At 34.5% G+C, this 22,687-nt stretch overlaps 1 protein-coding gene across 1 annotated transcript in view; it reads left to right on the top strand.

The window, feature by feature from the left end:
• The window catches only part of TTC21B (tetratricopeptide repeat domain 21B), a 42,864-nt gene that overhangs the window by 15,709 nt on the left and 4,468 nt on the right, over nt 1-22,687 (top strand). The window contains exons 13-26 of the mRNA XM_026091002.1: nt 242-399; nt 1,837-2,061; nt 3,011-3,249; nt 3,556-3,628; nt 4,690-4,800; nt 7,266-7,404; nt 9,332-9,438; nt 12,081-12,269; nt 16,112-16,222; nt 17,201-17,282; nt 18,072-18,222; nt 18,743-18,904; nt 19,293-19,488; nt 20,132-20,356. Coding sequence (XP_025946787.1) covers nt 242-399; nt 1,837-2,061; nt 3,011-3,249; nt 3,556-3,628; nt 4,690-4,800; nt 7,266-7,404; nt 9,332-9,438; nt 12,081-12,269; nt 16,112-16,222; nt 17,201-17,282; nt 18,072-18,222; nt 18,743-18,904; nt 19,293-19,488; nt 20,132-20,356 — 2,168 coding nt within the window. The remainder of the gene's footprint in view (nt 1-241; nt 400-1,836; nt 2,062-3,010; nt 3,250-3,555; nt 3,629-4,689; nt 4,801-7,265; nt 7,405-9,331; nt 9,439-12,080; nt 12,270-16,111; nt 16,223-17,200; nt 17,283-18,071; nt 18,223-18,742; nt 18,905-19,292; nt 19,489-20,131; nt 20,357-22,687) is intronic.

The following is a 22,687-nucleotide window of genomic DNA, read 5'->3' as shown; positions in this document are numbered from 1 at the left end:
TCAGTTAGTGAATGATTTAGGGATGGGACACTGGGGATAAAAGTCTTGTCTCTGACTTAGCTTTGATTTCAGTTTATGACAGCAATTAAAAAAAATACCTCATGTGAGTTCTTTTTCATAAGTGTGAACATTTAACGAAAAGTTATGAATTTATGAAATAAATAGTAGATGTAAATGTATTTATTTATTCATTATTTACTACCACCTATTTTTTCCACTTTCCTCCTTTTTAATTTCTTAGGAGATATTGAAGCAGCCCATAATAATCTATATCACTGTCTTGAAAGGAATCCTTCTTATGCAGATGCACACCTACTGATGGCTCAGGTGTATTTGGCTCAAAATAATACTAAACTATGTTCTCAATCCCTAGAACTTTGTTTGAGCTACAATTTTGAGGTAAGTTAGACAAAAAAAAAAAAAAATTGTTCAATCATCCAAAGTTTCTTGTATGTTTTGGATACAGTGATTTTTTTTTTTTTTAGCAGAACCTTTTATGACTCTTTCACTACAAGTTCAGTATCTAAATGTTTATATGAGCATGGAATCTGAATATTTATCAAAGAAATGACTGTTAGGACAAAACTAATCTCTTCTGCAACATACAGAAATTCTCTTGGAATACGAGAGAAAGAAATAGTAGCTTTTTTTCAAATCCTTACACAAATGTTAAGACTAAGTTATATAAACTGAATTTGTAGTTCCAGACAAAACTTGCAACAAAGTYTTACAACAGAGTCTTTAAAAGCTTACATAGAAGGACTTGAAGAATGACCCAGTGTTGTTTCTAAACTTCTTGSACAGATGTACAGTTACTGATGAAGATAAGCACAGATTCATGAGGGTGTGAGAAAGGGTCTGTTGCTTCTTCCTGGCAATTCATGCTGCTCTATGCACTTGAAGTGATAAGAGAAGCAGCYGTATGGCTATGCTGGTCTTCTATTAATGTCAGGTCTTTGTTCATCTTCTCTGTCCCTTGGGTAGCAAATCTGGTAAATCAAGCATTGTTGTGGAATAAATAACTTTCACTGTTTTGGAGTGGTTTTCTCTAGTTTCATTTCTTGTGGTCAATACATCGCAATATTGGGATTTTTTGATTTGTTGACATCAGTGGAATTTTTTATGATGAATTACGATGAATTAGGATCACTCTACTCTGCACTCTGTAGGACTAAGTTGTGCTAAATCTCTTGATAGAGAACAAGTACATGCTTAGCATGTACAAATACGCTTCTAGCTGAAGTGCAGAGCAAACTGATTTTTTTATTTCCTTATAAAAAGAGTCCCATATTAGTTTCTTGCTCCAAGTGATGTCAGAAAGCTGAAGGATAACTACCTAATCATGAGATACTGAGGAGCTTGCAACTTTGTACACAGTAATATTTCTGTTACTGAGTTTTGGTTTTCACATGAAAATTCTGTTTTAAGAAGGTGGAGAAATGGCAAGCAGGACTTAGGCCAAATAATGATCATGTACTTCCTATACTAATATTTTTATTAACAGCGTAATGAAGAATGTGCACTGCAGTTTGAGACACACTCAAAATCCCTTAAAATTCAAGCTAGTTTCAAATAATGCTGTAGTGCATGTTTTTTCTATCCCTAAGTCTTGTGTCATGAAGTAGTCTGATTATTAAGCATTTAATTATTGATTTGCATACTCCTTGAAAATCGTAATGTTTTCATTAATAATTTATTGAAATTCAAGCTGGACATATTGGGAGAAAGAAGAAACTAAGGTCAATATTTAGGAAAATAGAATAAAATAAAATCTTTTGGGGGGTTGAATATTATACATAAAGTAAAATTTAAACTCTTCAGCTAATTATTTTTTAGGTGAGAGAACATCCTGTTTATCACTTAATTAAAGCCCAAACCCAAAAGAAGATGGGAGAACTATCAGAAGCTATTAAAACCTTACAGATGGCTAGGAATTTACCTGGAATGAGAAAACCTATAGCTTCCTCGAAAGCCAAAGCAAAAAGAATCGAAATTGATGCCAGTGATCGTGTGTCTGTCTTTCTAGAGTTAGTAGAAGCTCATCGTTTGAATGGAGAACCGGTATGATATCAAACTTGAGTAATACGTATCTGAAAGCATTTCCCTTTTCCCATTAACAAAAGTGTCTGTCCTCATTAGTTTAAAATAAAAAACCATCTCTTCTTTTACCAAGAGGATTTGCTTGGGACAATGCCAAAGACATGTAATATCTGACTTGACATTTTATACCTTAAATTCTACCGAGGAAAAACCTGAAACAAAATGTTCAAGTCTGATTTTTTTTTTTTCTTCCTTTTCAGAGTTACATTAACACTTTTCCTTTCAAGTATTATGTGTATTTTCATATGTTATATAGTATGTATTATTACTAGTCTACATCTATTTCAAGTATATCCTGTAGATTTCATTGTGTTTGCAGGTTTGAGTCTGCAAGTCCCTTTTTAAATTTTGGGAAGGAGTTACTGTCGATTTTTCTCTTGTTGGCATATAGATGCCTGTTTTGCTGTTAGAGTGCTATGAGAAATATTTTAGATAATGATCTTGCTTTAGTGTAGCAGCATTCTTACTCTCAGCTGTATTTTAATATGCAGTAGGACAGTATATACGTATGAGAATATACCATTATCTATAGAATCGTGTAGTTAGAAGGGATCTTCAGAGGTTATCTAGTCTCACCTTCTGYTCAAAGCAGGGTCAGTTAAAGCAGCCTTCTCTAGGCATTGTCCAGTTGAATTTTGAGTGTCCATGGATATATGCAACAAAAATGTTTATCTACGTTTTTTCTAATAATTCATATTACATAACTTTCATTTACAAAATCAAGAGAAAGATAACATTTTTCTACCTTCTAGATGTATTGAGCAAAATAAATGGGGACACTGTGGTTTGGTTTCCTGGTTTTCTTTTGTTTGTATAATGCCCACAGTCATCTGTTTGCTTAGAGTGTCTTTATTTTCTGGCTGCTCAATGACAAGAAATACCTTAACTCTACTGGTTTTATTATTTGCAGCATGAAGCTGCTATAGTACTGCAAGATGCCATTAATGAATTTTCTGGAACTCCTGAGGAACTAAGAGTCATGATTGCGAATGCAGATCTGGCACTTGCTCAAGGAGATGTAGAACAAGCGTTAACTTTGCTCAGAAATATTACACCTGAACAGCCTTACTTTGTACAAGCTAAAGAAAAAATGGCAGACATCTATCTTCAGTGCAGAAAAGATAAGAAGTTATATGCTGGCTGCTATAGGTAAAAGTTTGTGTGTGGGGGGGTATATATGTTGTTTTCCTAGATGTTAAATGCTACCATTCCATTAGTTCCTATTTTATTTTTCTACCAAAATAAGTCAGAAATACTTTTTTAGGTAATTTAATGAATTAATTTAAATGCTGTAATATTCAAAACAGTAATTGGAGTTTGTTTTTGAAAGGTATATATTTTTATTTTGTCTTAAGAAAAAAAGTCTCTAGAGAATAAAATTGTTCTACTTACTGTATTGTTTAAGTCCTGGTACTGGCATGTTAAATAATGAGCAAGGTTCTGTCTTCTTTCCAGAGACCTGGTAGAAAAGCTGCCAAGTGCTCATACTTTTCTCCTTCTTGGTGATGCATACATGAATATTCAAGAGGTAAGTGCTTGCTAGAGATGAGTAGAATGACTGAGTTGTGGTCCAAAGTCATTGGCTGACTTTGGCAAGTTGAGACTATGTAACATACTCATATCAGTAGGTAATTAGCAAACAAAATGTGCTTAAGGATGTAAATTTTTTTTACTTGCTATAAACATAAGTTTTATATTCAAAGAAAAAGATGCTGAAAATGCATTTCTTCTAATAACTGAACCAGTGGCAAGTTGAGTAGAGAATTTTATCTTGAAGAATACTTATTTAACCATAAGACTAATTATGAATCTAAAGTGAGAGCTAAATCTAATTCAGAAAGAGGTTGGAGATGTTTAGAGGAGTCATGAAGCTTAGAATATATCTAGTTAAATTAGTTCATATATGAAAAGTTGTATTTCAAGCTCAGTTAATCTTAAATTATTGAATTCCTTTTATATTTTTTTCAGTTAATTAAGAAAGTAGGGATGTCATTCAGTATTTGTAGAAGAGGCAGTGTAGTGAGGTAGACATAAGAATTTGAAAGATGTGCATTTGAGTTCAGATTTTGAAAGGATAGATTGGGTTGGGGCACACAACTAATTGTTTAGATGACTATTCTAGTTTTGGGAACCACAGGTGATTAACCATCATTTGGGTATTAATGTTTGTGTATGTTTTTCTCCTTAATAGAGAACAATAAGGCAAAAGGGAATTTGTGTGCTAGGTATCTCTACTATAACAGCTGGAGGAGAGAAAAGGCTGAGCTTCCAATACAGTAAAAAATTTGCATGTGCTTTATGATATAATCTAGTGAAGTTGTAGAGGAATCATAGTGGAAAAAGAATCTAAGGTTAATTCAAAACTCATTTGTTTGCCAGACCCTCTGCATGTTTTAACGTGAAAATGTATATTAGAATGGGCTTTAGTTTTCTGCAATCTTGTAGTGATCATTCTTCTCTCAGAAGTATTGCAGCTTATGAACAGCTAGTACTGGAAATCATTCTTGGTGGAATCACCAGATTTTGCTTTCTTCACAAACTTGTTATCTTAATTTTTGAATTCTGTGTTTTTGTCCGTTACTTTTCAAGCCTGATGAAGCCATAGAAGTCTATGAGCAGGCCTTAAAGAGAAGTCCAAAAGATCCAGCTTTAGCAAGTAAAATTGGAAAAGCCCTAGTCAAAACACATAACTACTCAAAGGTATGTAATAAATATTGCATTAGACTAATCAAGTATTGTGTCCAATATTATCAACATGTGAGTTTTGCCTGCTTTTTGTTTCGTTTTATTTTCAGGTTGAGTAGAAAGAAGCATTTTACTTTACAGCACTTTTGATCCTGAAAGTCAGCTTGAAGGTTCCCTTTGAAATATCTCACCACAGTTAATTTCAAGGGACTATCTCCTTCCCTGTGCTGTGTATTTTAGGACAGCCTAGGAAGGGAGCAAGKCTGTAATACTGAGGGAAGGATGTAATGTAGCCTTAGTGCTTACATATAAGAATTGAGAACTTGAGGTTTTTCATGTCTTGGTTTTATCTCCCTGAGTACTCTAATACCATGTTTTTAAATAGGTCTCTATGTTGCCAAAAAGGCTTAACATTTTTTGTGCTCACGGTATTGTTTGCATGTGTGGTGTGAAAGAGGCTACGAGTTTTCTTTCTTTTTTGGAAGAAGCCAACAGCTTCCCTAGCTGACATACTCTTCCATACAAGTGGCTTTGACATGGGCTAACAGACATATTCAGATTGCAGAGAAATAGGTGTCAAGTTCCTATCTTTCAATACCTGCATTTCTTTCCCTAGTTGCATATATTGAAATAAAAAACACAAAATGGGTACAGAAAGTGCATGAATTTCCTGCGCTCAGCCCCAAGCAGTGACTGAGGAGTTCTGTCACATTGAAATCCCACTACAGGTTTCTCTGTTATCAAAATGAGCGTGAAATATTCAGTGTTTTATTCCAGGGAAGATACAAGTTGGATATTTTTCATGTATAACCTGGTTCTTGAACACGTACATTTCCTAGTCTTTCTGATACATAGCACAATCAACGGCACTATCACTGCTAATAGCTGTATGTTAACAGATACAATTCTGGTGAACAGACCTTTGCAGAATATCTTCTYGGGCAGTAGTAGCACTGCATTCAGGTATGAAAGCTGAGTCTATATTTTACCTTGTGCATGAGACAAGAAGTGAACTAAAGCRTGGTGTGCGTTCTGACTTGAGTTTGAGAGTCTGCATTGCCAGGTGCAGGAATCATGTAGCAACATGCATTATCAGCAGCCTCCCACTGCCATCTGCCATTAGGGATAATGAGAGCTACATGTCAATAAACTTCTAAACAAGGTAAACAACTTGTAACAGACTTGCAACTGATATGTGTTTAGGCCTGCACTCAAAACTGTGGTTAAATAGTTTTCCATTGACCCAGTCATGTTACATCTCCTAGCCTTAATATTGGCTAGGAGAGTAGTAATAGAGGCTTTTAACTTAAACAGGAAATTTTGGGGGGGATATTTACAGGACCAAATGATGTTATCTGGGTAGCCTCAGCTGTTAGAGAGTATGTCCAGATTGCATTGTATGTTTAGGAGAGTTAGAATATTCATTTGCTTCTGTTTAGGTCAGTATTATAAGCAGCTCAGTACATCATTCCTGACTTGCTCACTGATACTTCAGACTTCTTGGGGAATAAACTAATAATATACAGTGGGGACATATATTATGCATGTTTGAGCATATTCTATTTTAAAGCAATAAAAGTTAATAAAATATTTGAAAGTCGCTCTGGAAATGTAATTTTTCAACATAATTCCAGTTCCAATTTTCCTTCAGCTAGTGAAGTCAGTGTTTTCAAATGTATACTTCCAGTAGCCAGGGGCTGTAGTTGCTACTTGCATCTTGAAAGTAGCATATTCATAGCTACTTGAGCAATCCAGAAGATATTGAAATACGTAAGACAAAAATTAGAAATGCCTGTAAACAAAAATATTTTTTTTGCCTTTTTGATTTAAACCTACTGCAATGAAACCTAAAGCAACACCTGATTTCAAGACTATTTAAGTTGTTATTATGAACTTTTTTGAAATCTATGGTAATAAGCTATTGAGACAGAACACTGCTTCTTTTCTTGAGTAAATACTTTAGATATTTTTTCATAGACCGTCACTTTTTATATTTTAAAATATAGAGACTAGAGCGACCCCTTTCTGTTAGGTTATAACTGGTTCATTTTTTAACCTTTTCATGACTTCTCATCTTCATGTTTTGCAGGTAGACTTAGGTTTGGGAAGATACTTGTCCTTGGAATTCAAGTTCTGTTTTACTATTTACAATCTGACTGGACTTGTACAGTTTTATCAGCTAATGAAAATGTAGTTGAATCGGCAGTGATCCTGTCAAAATAGAATGTGATTCTGTGATTAGGTTTTGTTAATGCGTATTTACCGAAATGTAGGCTCTGGTTATTCTATTTGTCTTTAATTTGGCATTTCTAAATTTTTGAAAGCCTGAACTTGCAACTAAATGCCATTCTTCTAGTATAGTATTTATTTAAAAATAATTGATTACAATAGGAGTGAGGAAAGTAGATATGTCATTAAATACCTAAGTAGCAAGGTGGTTGTCTTTTTAAAACTCCTGGGTTTTTGTTTATTCCTTTTAGGCAATCAGTTACTATGAGGCTGCGTTGAGAAGTGGTCAACAGAATTTCCTTTGCTATGATTTGGCTGAGCTTTTAATGAAATTGAAGCAGTATGAAAAGGCAGAAAAAGTACTTCAGCAAGCTTTAGATCATGAGCCTGGTATGAATGTCATTAATTTACAACAAAACACTCGATTGCTGCTGTTCTTTGTTTGTATTTTCTGCGTGACTGGAAGGAGTAAACAAGTTCAGTGTAAACATTTTATTTGAACTGTAAACTGCCTGGAGCTGTTAAGTGAAAAATAAGTAGAATACTCTAAACATGATTCTTATTTAAATGTGCTTTTGTCAGGACTTCTAAACTTTGGACATCTTTGATATATAATGTAGCCCAGTAGATACAATAGTAAAACTCCAATGGGGCAAGTTTCTTTCTCTTCCTTGGTGAGGGAAGTTCTGGTTCTGAATTGATCAAGAATAGATGAGTCATTGCTGCTGTTGGGAACAGTTGTTCAAGTGATAAATGCTGCTCAGTATYCTTCAGGGAAAAGAAGCTAAACTGGGTTCAGATACCTGTTAGGACCCCACTTTACATGTTAGGAATATGCACTTACAAGGCTAAAACTTCTGAATTTTTTTTCCTTATTTTTGTTAAAAGACCACTAAGAAGTATTAAGAGGTGTTTATTGTGAGAAATTGAGCACTTTTTAATTAAGGGAGTCTTTCTGCAGTGGCTTAATTCTAATATTTAGTTATTGCGGATACTTGAATAGAGAAACAGAAATAGTGTTATAAAGTCTTGTTACCAATTCCTGTGGTAAGCTTTTCTTATGTCACTGTTTTATTAATCTTTCAGACTGCAGGGAAATGTTTGTTTTCGGTCTTGTTTTCTTTTTTATTCTCAAAAAAAAAAAATCAAACCACTGTTCTAAAGTCTTACTCCTGTCTTAGCTGAGCCCTTTTGTAGCTTTGGCTAATCTAATAATCATATGCATATGATCTCCTAGTAAAGACAAACTAGCAATAAATACAGCTTGCCCCATGTACTTTAAAATCTTTTCTTCCATCTCAAAATGAAGCAAAAAGTACACAAATCAGTGTGTGTTTGTTTGTTTTTCTTGTGGAGCAGGTGCATGTGTCTGCCACTGACTGGGTTGTTCCATTGGGTGAAATACAGAACACTTAACTATCTTTTGTAGAACTTCAAAAATATATATGTCCTTTGGAAAACAAAAATGAAATACAGGAAATGTATTAGAGGGAATAATTTCACATGGTTGAGTACCTGGGCTAATCTTTGACTTAAAATATTCTCTGTCACAATGACAGCTCCTTAAAGACAGTTTGCTAAGAGAGTATAGCTCAATACCTTAATGTTTTTTAAAATACATAGGTTTTGGTGGTGTTTAAATAGGTAACTGCATTCAAGATATTACTTTGTCAATAGATTAAAATTAATACAAACTAGGGAATAACTCGTATTTTTCAAGGATTATTTTATGCATATGTATTTCAACCACTAATCAAAAGTAGCTTGCTGCTTTTTGAGTAAATACTAAATTATTTAGTTAAAATAACTGCTCTTGTTCATGTCTCTTGCTCGGACTCTAGCAAAAGGAAAGTAGTTTGAGGTCTGACTAGAAACTTCATGATATGATTTTATACGTTTTTTGGGGTACAGTTACACGCTCATCAAATTGGTTTGGACATTTTTCATTGCCTTAGGGGAGATTTTATACAAGAAATATCAGGAGTAGCTTTACTTCTCTTGTCCATTTAAATCAAAAGCCTCTCTCATGTATTTCTGAGAATGCAAATAGACAGACTAATGTATACTTTTTTGTATGTTTTTTTTATGGATCTTCAACATCCTTCTGCCTCAAATCTCACTCTGTTCATAAGTTGTGTAGTGCTTGCTCCTTCCATTACCCATTAACTTGAAGCATAGAGTCAAATCACAATCCTAAACACTTAAAACCTGAGCTGCAAGCTTTTCATTTAAACTTTTGCCTGGAGCTTCATATTTCTTTGAATTTCCCAGGTTCATTTCTTGAAAGAATCATGTTTGTTTAATGTTATTCTTATAGTTAATGAATTGTCTTCTCTGATGGAAGATGGACGTTATCAGGCTCTTCTGGCAAAAATTTACAGCAAGATGGAGAAGAATGATGAAGCTATTGTTTCCTTACAACAGGTAAAGGAAGGAAAAAAAAAAACAAAAAAAACTTGTATTGTCTTCGCTTTCGTTCCAGGTTCTGACCATAATATTTTTGTGAATGAGGAAAGACTTGCACATGATGGTGATAAACCATCAGTGACTGAAATGACCACAGTGATTTCATACCAGTGACTGATATGAAATGTAAGGAACATAAGTGATTAGAAAAAAATGAAGCTTTTTGTGACGAGTATCATCTGAATTCCAGATCAGAATTCAAGGTACCACTGGAAGCCTGGATTCATAGTATAAGTTGGGTTTTTTGTTGTTTTTGTTTTTTTGTTTTTTTGTGGAGCATAGTTTAAACAACTATGAAGGCAGTTAGCTTACATAGCTTTAGCTCAAAACTGAAGACTAGTCACAGAACAATCTGGGACAGCTTACAGTGGATGCCTGTTGCCTTGTTTTTTTTCCTTGGTTTTTGTTCTTGTGCTTTTTGTGTGTTTTCTTTATTCCTCCCTAAAGATAACATTAATAATAAGGTCTGTTAATCATAGAATTGAATATTATCACTCAGAATGAGGCTTGAAAGGAGCAAAACTGAAAGCTAGAGATAATTTTATCTATTCAAAAGATAATTTCTCAACACACAAATACTAAATATGTCAAGGATTTTTTTCTTCCCTAAATTGTTCATAGTAGGAAAGCTAAGTAAGATGTTGTGTCAATATATTTTGCTCTTCCATTACACCTTAATTCCGTTACACAAACAGTAAGCCTTGGTAACATCTTCTGACCATGAAGAAGAGTCAGTCACATAGATTGGTTAGAAAGATAATTTTACATAAAAAATAAAATTATGTATAAAATTGTTTTATTTCAAGATTGTTTCTCTCCTCTTTTTCTTTTGTCACTGTTTTTGTTACTGGCCTCACAACTGTTCTTCCTTGTATCCACTCTCTTTGAAGTCTTTTTCTGCTGCTTCACCATTACTGCCACATTCATTTCTACAAAAACACTTGTATTTTGGTTATTTCAGTAGGAGTAACTGCACAATCATGTTATTGCCTCTTTCATCGAACAACTTTCTTCCCTTGCTTTTCAGAGAGATATTAGAATTCCCCCCAGATTTTATGTTTGTTCATTCTTCTTCCCTGCCAGGCAAAAAGGCAGGGAAAAAGAAAAAGCAAATGGTATTAGAGCTTCCATCTTTTCAGCTTGTGAACTTTTAAATGAGTGAGCAGCTCCTCTCAGATTTGATTTCAAAGTTGAGATAGATAGTTAGGTTTCTCCTTTCTGCTCAAGAGGTCTTCTATCTGATGTATGCTAACTGGGTAGAATTCCAGTTGAAATCAAAGAGAACAGATCGGGTATAATCAGAATTGGGTGTAGCTATTCCCTTATCTTATTCTTATTTTTGTCTTATTGTCTTATTCTTTTGGGGCATCTGATACTAACAAAGAGCTCTACTTCCTTGCTTCTGCTGTAACCTTCTTAATCACTCTGTAAGGGAAGATCCTCAAAAAAACCCAACTTTTTTGCATTTTTGCTGAGTTTTCTGTGCTTAATAAAGGACTTTGGGCCCTTGAAGTTTTGTTTATCCACCTTATCAAAAGCTTAATTTTTTTAAAAAAAATTAGAGAAGGAAAAAAAAGACATTATGTACCACTTCTATTGAATAATTTTGATGTTATGAAGTAGATTTGAGAAAAAGCAAGTTATTAACAGGAACCACGGACATGATGAAGAAAGTTCTAAGCAAAACTATAGGGTCTGTGTGCCAAAGCATTGCTTTTCTCTTTAATAACTAGGCTTTGTTCAATGATGTCCTAGGCCACCATTTTTGTTATTGCAACTCCATTAGTTATAAATTGGAGCATAACCATTTAAATTGGAGAAGACATTAGTTATAACTAATGCAAGACATAAAAAAGGAGGAAATATAGATCAATAAAAATGTGACATCTTAATTGAAATTAATGCATTTACCCTAAATATTACTAATATTAAACTAATCCATATAATCACAAGAGTGACTTCAGTTTTAATTAAGTCTCACTACTGCTGTTGCTACAGAGACAGAGTTTGAAGAACAGTCCTTTGACTCATTTACCTTTGGTACTGATATCTTTTCTCTAATAAAAGTTAAGGAAATCTATACACAGATTTACCTGAGGGTCTTTGTCCATACCACCCTTTTCATCCAGTATGCAAGGGATAAATTGGAACCCTCCCTGGCTTTTTGTTTTAATGCCCTGTTCTTACATATCACAAAATGTATGGTTACCTCAAAATTATGTTGTATGAAGTGTAGATTTTGGATGGGGAAGTATTGCATTGGTGTATAGTTGTAATAAGGAGTAGTTTAGAAAAAAGAATATTGGGATTCCGTCTCTTTGGAAGTGTTAAACACTAGGTTGCTTTTCAATGTGTTTTTAATGTGGGTTTTGGGGAGACGAGGCAATTTAACGTGGTTGTTGAAGGAGGGATTTGTGGGGGGTTTGTTTCGTTTTACTGGTTTTCTTTGTTTTGTGAAGCAGGGACACTTTTACCTGCCTTTTTATTATTTGGGGGTTATATCTGTAAAATGTACAGGAGAATTTGCATTTATAGGCTTGTAACATTCATTTCGTTAAAAATTTCTGATCAGTCATTCTTTGTTCTTTTCCCTCTACTAGGCTCGGGAATTACAAGCCAGAGTACTTAAACGGGCTCAAATAGAACAGCTGGATGCAGTTCCTGCACAGAGGCAGTTAGCAGCTGAAATTTGTGCTGAGATTGCAAAACTTTCTACAGCCCAGCGAAACTATGAAAAAGCAATTAAATTTTACAAAGAAGCTCTTGTTCACTGTGAAACCGATAACAAGGTCAGTCCTCCCACTGGCTATTTTACATTGCTTTTCATTCCATCATTATATCTAAAATATGTTTTTCCAATTACCACAGTGTAGAAGCATATATTAGTTATGTCTGCTTTACAATGTACATAAAGCTTTTAAAGTTTTTGTATTTGTTTCTACTTTGAAGTTTCTTCCTTTACTTGTTTGTTTTGATAAAACAGTTTTATTTACTACCAATTCCTGTCTGTTTACACAAATCTCTGATTCAAGTGGTTCTCTGCATTCACTCAGAGTTGTCCATTAGACCATACAATATACCTGTCTTCGTGCACGGGTGGAGGACGTGTAAGGTAAAGTAGGGAAATAGCAGAGATTGTGCCAGTCCTGCTTGTTGCCGGTGGTCTGGAATGAAGTCCCAGAGTCCTCAGTCAGTTCAGATGGTTTGTTTCCCTCTTCTGTTTAACAGTTTTAGACTTCTAACTGTGCTTGGTAGTGTTCTGGTTTTAGTAACTTGCTATTGTTCAGCAGTGATTATTGTGCTGCTTCTCTCTCCCTGAACTGTCTTTTTCCCACAAATCTGCCTGTTGATAATTGCTGGTAAATTTGAGCTTATTTTTATCCCCTCTTCCTTCTTCCCCTTTAATAGTCCTGTGCTCTAGAAATAACAGAGGGAGAAGGGAAAGGCTGAGAAACTTACCATAACCTCTGTATCAGAACCAAAAATAAGTGTCAACTTCGGGGTTTYTTAGATTAAAAATGAATTTTTATCAAACTTCCATAATGTTCTAGCATAAGCGTATTATTGTATGTTTGGGTGTACATGAAGACTTCTTGTTTTGCTTCTTATTCTCCTCTTATTGGACAGCTGTCAGGTTCACCAGCTGCTAAATAATCAGCATGTCACCTGGTTTTAGTATTTAATGCCCATGCCTTGTGCTCCCAAGAATTTAGGTCCTTTCCAAAGCTACAGCTTCAGGATCTTTGAGACAGGCTTTCTTCAAGGCAACTTGCAAGAAGGATAAAAGAAAAAAAATTGGGAGAGGGAATAAAATATCCTTAAAATCTTCAAAGGAGGCAGATTTCCTCATTCCACCATTAAAGCCAGGAGACTGCCTATCCTAATGCAGGTACAGAAGTGGCTTCGATGGTATGCAGTCCTGGTAATTCAGTATCAAAGCATAGATCTTTCCTTCATACCACTACTGAAATACCAGCAAGGCATTTCCCTGCATTTCTTGCTAAAAGCTCACAGCTGAGATTCCCATTGTTATGATGTATGTTATGCACTGACATTGTACACTTGTTTTGTGCGCTTACGGGGGGTGGGGGGTGGGGGGGGAGGTTGCTTGTGTGTGTGGTGGGTGTGATTTTTTCGATTTTTTTTTTTTTTTTTTTTTTTTTTTTTTTGCTTTAATCCTTTCTCACTAGCAACATGAAATACAATGACATCTTGTTTGGGAAAACTTGTTCCCTGTTTAGAGTACTGAAAGCAAAAACTCTGTAACCGACAGCTAGAATAAATGAATCCCCTCTCTCTGCCTGTAGTTTCAGTAGACTTGAACTTGTTTTCTTCCCTTCATTTTTAAAACCATTGCTAGTACAAGGTCTGAATTGAGTGCTTATTACTGTGAAATTTAAATCTGAGCTGTTAATTACATGCCCATTTTTTTCATGCCTTCATAGGGATTGCTTTCCTTAATTATATGTGGAAGAATTGGCAATTTCTTTGTCTGATACCATCTATACCTTATTTCATCCTGGACTTGCGCCAAAGTAACCCAGAACAGAATTGACACGCATTAACCAAACTATTCAGCTAATTGAGGAGACTGCAACCCACATTAAGTTTTTTTCACATAGTTAGACCTTGTATGTAATACCCTAGAGTCCTAGTTTCTCTTACCAAATAAGAGGTAATGCAGTTTCCAAATGCAGACTTGAATTGACACAAGTATCATTTCACAGTATCATTGTTTTGGGGGGGTGAGGGGGGAGCTGGACTGAAGATTTAGATTCCCCTTCCAGTCACTAGGATCCGGTGTAGATGTCCAGTTTTCTTGGCTTTCATCCCATGCTCCAGGTGGGAAGTGTCTCTTAACTAGAATACTGTTTTTATTTATTTATTTAAAATCTTCTGGTATGCACATAGGAACAGCAGCTTGAAGAAAGTTTATATGATGTTTCCATAATTAAAATTCTTGCATATGTGGTATCTCCATATGCATGCTGCTCCTTGCTCACTTGTGTTTGTTTTGGAATTACATAGCATATATTTGAATAAGTAAATAACACAGTAGTGAGCAAAACATGAACTTCACAGTGCGCAGTATTTTTTTGCCATACGTCCAGCCATGGTCATAATTCCTAAGGTTATGCATATGTCTACTTCCATGGTGGAATGTACACAAGAATAACACATTCCAGAGATCTCTGGGGCTATATTGGAAATAATGTTAGATTTCTTTGTTTCTTTTCTTGCATTTTCTGAAGGCAGTTCTGTGATTATGGTGAGAGATGCATGTGTGTACTGTTTAAAGAGAAGCTTGAAAGAATTGTTCAGGTGTGAAGGATATGTTCTCCTGTATGGCTTGTTTATTCTTTTCTTGCAGGTTTGCTTTGTTTTAACCTTTTTGCCCTTTTCCTGCAGGCAGTGAGTAAGGTTTTAATGTATTTATAGGAGAGCTAATAGAGAGGAAAAGGTTGGGGGAAATACTTGTTCTTCTGTAGCTGAATTTTGTATAACCTGAGACTTGTAATCGGTTGCCTTGACAAAATAGCAAGGCAGATGTTGTACTGATCTCTTTTAAAAAGATGTCCAATATTAGAGTTTATCTTGGTTAATATTAAATCCACTGAAATATGCTAATATAAATGTATTCTGGACTTTCAGTACAAGGTTAACTAAATTTTTTTGTTCCTGATGATTATTTTGTATCCTTTGTGGTTGCTCAATTCCCTAGTCTGTAAAAGAATTATATTGGCTACCTTAATACTTGTGGGGAATAAATTAGTAGATAATACACAGAAAACAGTTCTTAAATATTATGCAAATAGCCTTTTTATGCTGAACAGGATGTTCAAAATACAATTTCCATCCAGAAGTGCCTTTCACAAGTGTAACCAGAGGGAGAATTGAGATGCAATTATAAATGTCTCCTTTTAAAAACAAAATCAACAAAAAGAAAAACTTTAAAATTAACCAGGAGTGATATTGCTTACCATTTTGCCTACTGCCAGTTTTACTTTGTAGGTGGTTTAACTCCCTTTTGCTTCAATGGCAACTTAATTAAATCTGTGGTAACTCTGGTGTTTACAAACTTTTGGGGGATTTTATTCAGAATGATGGGACTTCCATCTTAATGATGCATGCTTATGCAAATTGCAGTTTGTTAATATCTTTACTGCAGTTGCTTCTCAGGAATGGATCCACACACAGTCTTAATGGGCTTGAAAATGCAAATAAGAAAACTGCTGGAATTTGTTAATACTCTAATACTAATCAGTAAATTTTGATGAGATATTTGCTTCTGTCAATGAGTTTAAAACTGCTTGCATTTACATTTTTTTTCCAAGGGAACTGTTTTTACTGAAGATAAAGGTATTATCTTCAGGGCAATAGTAAGCATCTGTTTTCAATATACCTCCAAAATATCCCTTTGAAGCAGAAAATTTATCCATTTTACAGGTGAGGGAATGGAAATAAATGAAACTATTTGGCCAAGAACCCACAGTGAACAGCAGAGAAAGCTTTCTCTTTAGAAGAGAAGAAAATTGTACCTGAGGGTCTCAAATCTCAGGTTAACACTCTTAGAACTGAATGAGCTTTCTTGTATCTTTGAATTACATATGGTTAAATATTTAATCTACAGGCAATGTTGGAACTTGCACGTTTATACCTTGCACAAGATGATACTGATGCCTGTCAACACCAGTGTTCTTTGTTACTGAAGAATGACCAAGATAATGAAGCAGCTACAATGGTAATGTACCTTTGTACTAATTCTGTATCAGAAGTTTTTTGAGATATATATGCTGTCTAAAATGTGTTGAAACCATAAATATTACTCTTGAAAGTCTGCATTATCTGATTTCAAAAATGTAAAAAATCTATTGCAAGAAAATGTCCTGTTTATGCTTGATAATGATTCAGTACAAAGTTTCTAGCAGTCGTAACCTTCCTTTTACCTCAATGCAAAAAGTGTGCTAAAAATACCAGTAGAGGAAGAAAGAGTAGTTATAAGATTGACTAAAGCATGGCTTAATGTTTATACTTTTAACAGTAGACTAATGGTCAGGGAAAAAATTATTTTTCCATGCACAGTAATACTGAATCAAACATCTAAGAAAAACTTCAGTAGTAACTTCACAGTTCCAGAGGAACTGTACTTTAAGTGATTTTGAATCTTTATAGAATTATGGCTAATTGTATTCCTACCTAGCTGTTTTTAATCACAGCTACAGAATCTCTGTATGTGTTTTGTCTACTTTTTTTCCTTAAAAGACATCTCAATGGGCTAAAAATCCTTTTGCTTTTTATGTGCTAAAGCAAAAGCTGCTAAGACAGGAGCAACTTATTCTCTCACAGCAATCTAGGTAACATCTGAAACTTATCCTAGTATGGTACAGGGATAGGGTAATAGTACTTTAAATACATCTTATTAAATTTACTCTTAGCTACCTCTCAGTGGAAAGAAACTGAAACTACATCATTTGTTTTACCTGTACCTGCTCATTATTATTATGTGTGTCTATGCCTATAGTGTGCTTATTCTCCAGAGAGTGATTTTAAAAAAAAAAAAAAAAAAAAAAAAAAAAAAACACCTCTGTTACTTATTGCACAATTCCTGGAACACTTTAAAGCTATAGTTTCAGCTGCCGGTTTTAAAGAACTAGAGTTCATTATAAAACACCATTTATAATGTTTTGTTTTGTTTTCTCTAAATGGGTCACTGCTGTAGATGATGGCTAATATCATGTTCAGGAAGCAAGATTATGAACAAGCTGTCTTTCATTTCCAGCAGCTCCTAGAACGCAAGCCAGGTGAATACTTAGTAATAATATCTTTAATTTTTTCTGATATGTAAGTCTAATGAGCGAGAAGCACACATTTTAAAAATGCTTTGCGTGATTAAAAAGAAATGCGATGTCTAAAATATAGAGGATATTTTAGACCACTGTGTATTTAAAAATATATTTTTTTAATATGTGTGTATAAAATTAAATTTTTTATATATGTAAAAAGGTTTCTACTGCAAGGGAAGATGTGAAAATTACATTGCCGTGAAGTAAATTACTGTACCTAGAAGAAATAATGTATATTGCTTACCTAAAGCCAAATATAGCTACAGGGTTATTTAATTGTAATTGTAAAGCACTTTCTCTTGTGCTTAAGATATCAAAGTGCATACACACAAACCTAGCATTTCCTTTCAAGATTAATGTAAGAAACTTGAATCTGACAGGATAAAGTTTCTTTGAGCTATTTGCAAATTATGAGAAAAGAAGCTATGAAAATGTAATAAAATAATACTGTAATGAACGCAAAGCTTTCTGTTGGACTTTATGTGAAGGAAGTTGTGAGTATACAGCAAATGTTTTTGGGTGTTTCTGAAAGTGGAGTACAATTAAACTTACCTTTTACTGCTTTTTTAGTAGTATTGCAAGTATCACTTGTTATATTCATTTTTTTTATCTGTGGTCATTATGTAATATGCCTTACAAAAATAATACAGGGTATAATATGTATCTGAAAAACGAGGTTCTTCATTTCTAAATCCAGTTATTTGCAGTATGAATGGAACTATAATGTCCTGATTATTGTATATTTAGATAATTACGCAACCCTTTCACGATTAATTGATCTGTTAAGAAGAGCTGGGAAGCTAGAAGAAGTCCCAAGATTTCTGTTAATGGCTGAGAAACATTCTTCCAGAACAAAGCTTGAACCAGGCTTTCAGTACTGCAAAGGACTATATCTTTGGTACTTGCAATTGTAATTAAGATAAGGTTTATCTGATTATGTAATACATATAAAGTAACTTTCTTGTTGTCTGTTATCATTCAGAGGTGCCACTTACATTGTGCTAAGTCCTATAGCACTATTTTGCTAACTGCTTTAGATGCTAGAATTTTAGGAGAGGTTTCCTCATCTCTTCTAAAATACTTTCCAATGAGCTCCTTTTGAAAGTGAAGCTATTCATTTCGTCTGTCTTGCATACATCTTCCATATTTGCTGTTTRTTAAAGGGGATATTCTTGTTGATTTTAATAATGCAATAACATTACTTATTTTCAATTCTTAGAATTTCTCAGACTGTTTTTAGTTTGCAAAAACATGTTCATTGCAATAGTGTGCATGCTATTCGAAACTTGTATTTTCAGTGTGTGCAAGTATGTGATTTTTTTTTTTTAAATGCTTGGGTTTCTTCTTGGGTTTTTTTTTTGGGGGGGGGGGATGGAGTTTTACTTGCTCAAGCTTAAATATTTTAATTTTCCATTTAGGTATACAGGTGAACCAAATGATGCGCTCCGACATTTTAATAAAGCTCGAAAGGACAGTGACTGGGGACAGAATGCTGTTTATAACATGATTGAAATTTGTTTGAACCCAGATAATGAAACTGTAGGGGGTGAAGTTTTTGAAAATTTGGATGCTGACATAGGGTAAGTGAATGAATTAAATACTGTTTGTGTTCTTCAGTCCCCCTGCTCCTCCCTTAATAAAGTGCTAGAAATTGAATTCATCTGATGCTTTGGATATTATACCTACTGTATTGTGAGAGACTATCCTGGACTATGAAAGAAATCTATCAAATTTCAAGTAGAAAATAAAGAGGATTTTATCTGGAATTCTAGTCACTTGTAGGATTAAAAGCCTGCCTTTGTAGATAGGTTGGAATTGCCTTTGTTACAGAAGAGAGTCAAAGTAGCATACCCATATAACAGATACGTGTTATACAAAATGGTATGCCTTTAGCATGGAGTCTGTAGTAACTCATAATTTGGTGTATAATAAACATGGTTTTTATAAACACTTTCTTTCTGATAATAGTAATTCAACAGAGAAGCAGGAGTCTGTGCAGTTGGCAGTGAGAACAGCAGAAAATCTCCTCAAAGAACTCAAGCCACAGACTGTTCAGGGTCACATTCAGTTGCGAATCATGGAAAATTACTGTCTCATGGCAACCAAACAGAAATCAAATGTTGAACGAGCACTGAACACTTTCACTGAAATTGTAGTGGCTGAGGTTAGTAATCTCATCCTCCTCACTGTCCTGCCTCTCACCTATTATGGTTATTTAACTAATGTCACAGTTTACGTTCAGAAATATTATGTGTCTTTATAATATTGATTCTAAGGTCTTTATTTTTCTCATTAAGAATGTTTTATTTCAAATTGATAAAAATGATTTGCTGAAAATCTTTTACAAGTTCTCCATTGAATAGCGAGCTTAAACTATATGCCAGCCTTGCCACAATTATTAAAATGTGAATTGGATTTTTGGCTTGGGTTGTTGGGTCTGTTGTCTTCTAATTCCTAGTCTTTGCCAACAGCATGTCTGATAACTTCATACAGTGCCTTCATTCTGTAAGCACAAACAACTTGGTAGAAGCTGCCTTCATGTATTTTATTGGCAATTTGACAGAATTTAGACTGCAGTGCAAAGTTATCCTTCTGCATAAAAGGTGGTGATGATGAGAGAAGGGATCTAGCTTTTCCTTTTTGGGGGACATTTTTTTTAATTTACTACATTAATCCTATTTGCAGCACTGCCCTGAAGAGGTGTGCAAGCTAACTTTCTGATGCCCAGTGAAAGTCTTATTTAGAAAACATTTTTTTTTCTTAAAGCAATAACAAAAAAACCCAAGCAACTATGCTTTTTATTGCAGAAGGATCATATACCAGCACTTTTGGGAATGGCCACAGCCTACATGATCTTAAAACAGACTCCACGAGCCAGAAATCAGTTAAAACGAATTTCAAAAATGAACTGGAATCCCATCGATGCAGAGGAGTTTGAAAAGAGTTGGCTTCTGCTTGCTGATATATATATTCAATCTGCAAAATATGATATGGCAGGTGATTTACTRAAGCGATGCCTTCGTCATAACAGGGTAAGTGACTACGTATTAAAAACATTCAGAAGAATTATAATGGAAGGTTGTTTAGTTTTCCCCTGAAATATGCTTACTAAAAATGTCTTTTTCCAACTGCCTAGTATTTAACTTATTAAGCAGAAGTAGACCAAAGCAAACTAGGAATCCAGCAATTTGCTCTGGAGGACAGAAAACAAATCTGTCTGTAAATGCTTCTTAGTCATTTTTATTCATACTTGGTTTTAGCTGTGGTGACACTACAGTCTGAAGGTGTTTATGGAATGTCAGAGATGCATTTCACCAAGTCTTGTAAAAGCTGTTGAAAATGTAGCCATATAAATTGTGGACACTTGTTCCATTTATTAAGGAAAGTTATCTTCCTGTCTTGAAATATGTTTTTAAACATTTAAGTTTATAAGCCTTGTTTTGCAAGCCTGCTGCTATGCAGGATTTTTTTTTTTTTTTAAATAAGGCCTGTATTAATTCTCTGCTGTGAAGCTATTATTTTGTAAATTGACTTGAGACAAGTCCTAATGTTTTACCTCAGGATTTCTGAGCAGACAAATTAAAAAATACTCTGCTTTGACTACAGGAACAGTTGTGGATCTTAGCTGTTTTACTTATTTCCCATTTTTGTGAAAAATTGATTGCATTTTTATTTCTAAATATACATTTCACTTTCATTCATATGTGATGCATGTAATGGTCTAAGTCCTCTGCAGATGCTATGCTACAGGTTCAGGATGCTATTTCTACTGTGCGGGTTTGGTTTAGATAAGAACCTTACACTATATATTTCTCTTTCCTAGTTAGTCAGGGTAGAGGGTAAGGTTTCTCCTTCTGTCACATTTCTGGAACCTCCACGAGAGGCTGACTTTTTCAGACTTGTGTTCTTTTTATTTTTACACATAAAACTAAGAGGCAGCCACAACGAATCTTGGCATAATGGTATCATGTACTTCTGCTGAGATGCCTCTTAAAATAGGATGTGTTCAGTTTCATTTTTCAGAAAACTTTTGAATTTAGTTAAGAAGAAATTCTATGAGGACAGTTACTTGCTTGTCCAGATGACCAAGGGAAGCTGTAAAATCCTTATCATTGCAGGGTAGATAAACATGAGTCATCTTTCAAAAGAAGACATATCTCAAAATAGATGATCTGTTGGTCACGTCTATACCACAGATGACATCTTGCTGCAGAAGTATCCACGCAGCTCTACAAGCATAGTCTACATCAGACTACCTAATAATTTGTTTTCTTCTAAAAGGTTTGAGATGCCTGAAGTACTTACATAAACAAGCTCTGGATAATAGAAGGGAGGATAGCAAGTTAGAAATCTGCACCTCCGTTTTTTTACCAGCACAGCACAGAAAATGCTGCTTTCTCTCCAGCTAGCATACAAAGCAGGAAGCCAGGCAGGAATCATACTGTACAATTAGATGGTGAATGTTTTAGAACATATATTTTTTCTAATTCACTAGAAAGTATTTTCTATGTCATTTTCCAAGTTAGAGGATTTGATTAGATTGAGAGAACACATTATTTTTGATTATTTAGTTTTTAGGTTTGTTTTTAGCAATCAGAAATGAATGATGTGGATATGTATATTCAGTGTAAGTAGTAAATATGTTGAGTGAAGACTGTATAAAGCCTAATATAATGTAATATGGGTTTGTTTCCATTTAAAAGGCTTAGAATTAGTCCAGTTCATGAGCTGTATCTCAAACTAGTGAGAGCCCAATGAGCAGATGACTRATTTCTCTTCCTGGATTTTGAGGCCTTCCTTCCCCTCCCCCCGCAATTTATCACAAATGAGAGAGATTATAGGGAATACATTGTCCTGATCCTCCAGGCACTCTGTTTATCCCAATATGCTGTGATTTGGGTACTTTTCATCAGTAGACTTCGGAAGCCTAATTGGGAATGGCAAAGCTAAAGATGGAATGTAATTTATCTATCGGTATTTATCTTTGCTCTGCTGTATGATAAACTAGGTGCATATATTCATCACAGTTTCATTTTTGCCTTGAAAATATTTGGCCTACTGGCAACATCATGTAAACTTGCAAGCTTATAAGCTGTTCAAACTAAGACCTTAAAGTAATTTGCATTTTTGCTTATCTGATAATTTTTTCCTGTTTTATATACTTAATATAAGATTTCTGCATGATTTTTTTCTGAATATAGGACTGTTTAAAATATGGAATTAAATTGATTTTTATGTATGTGTAACATATGAAACCATTAGTTTTGACTGTAGTGCTTGATACTTTTTGGAATTTGCTTTTCAGTTGCTTGTAACTTGCCAGTTGCTTGTAACTTGCCAGTTGCTTGTAACTTGCCAGTTGC

This window comes from Apteryx rowi, unplaced genomic scaffold (genome assembly GCF_003343035.1).
Source record: "Apteryx rowi isolate R43461 unplaced genomic scaffold, aptRow1 scaffold_121, whole genome shotgun sequence".
Lineage (NCBI taxonomy): Eukaryota > Metazoa > Chordata > Aves > Apterygiformes > Apterygidae > Apteryx > Apteryx rowi.
The sequence above is the reverse complement of the archived record's forward strand: the minus strand, read 5'-3'. Positions and strand labels throughout refer to the sequence as shown.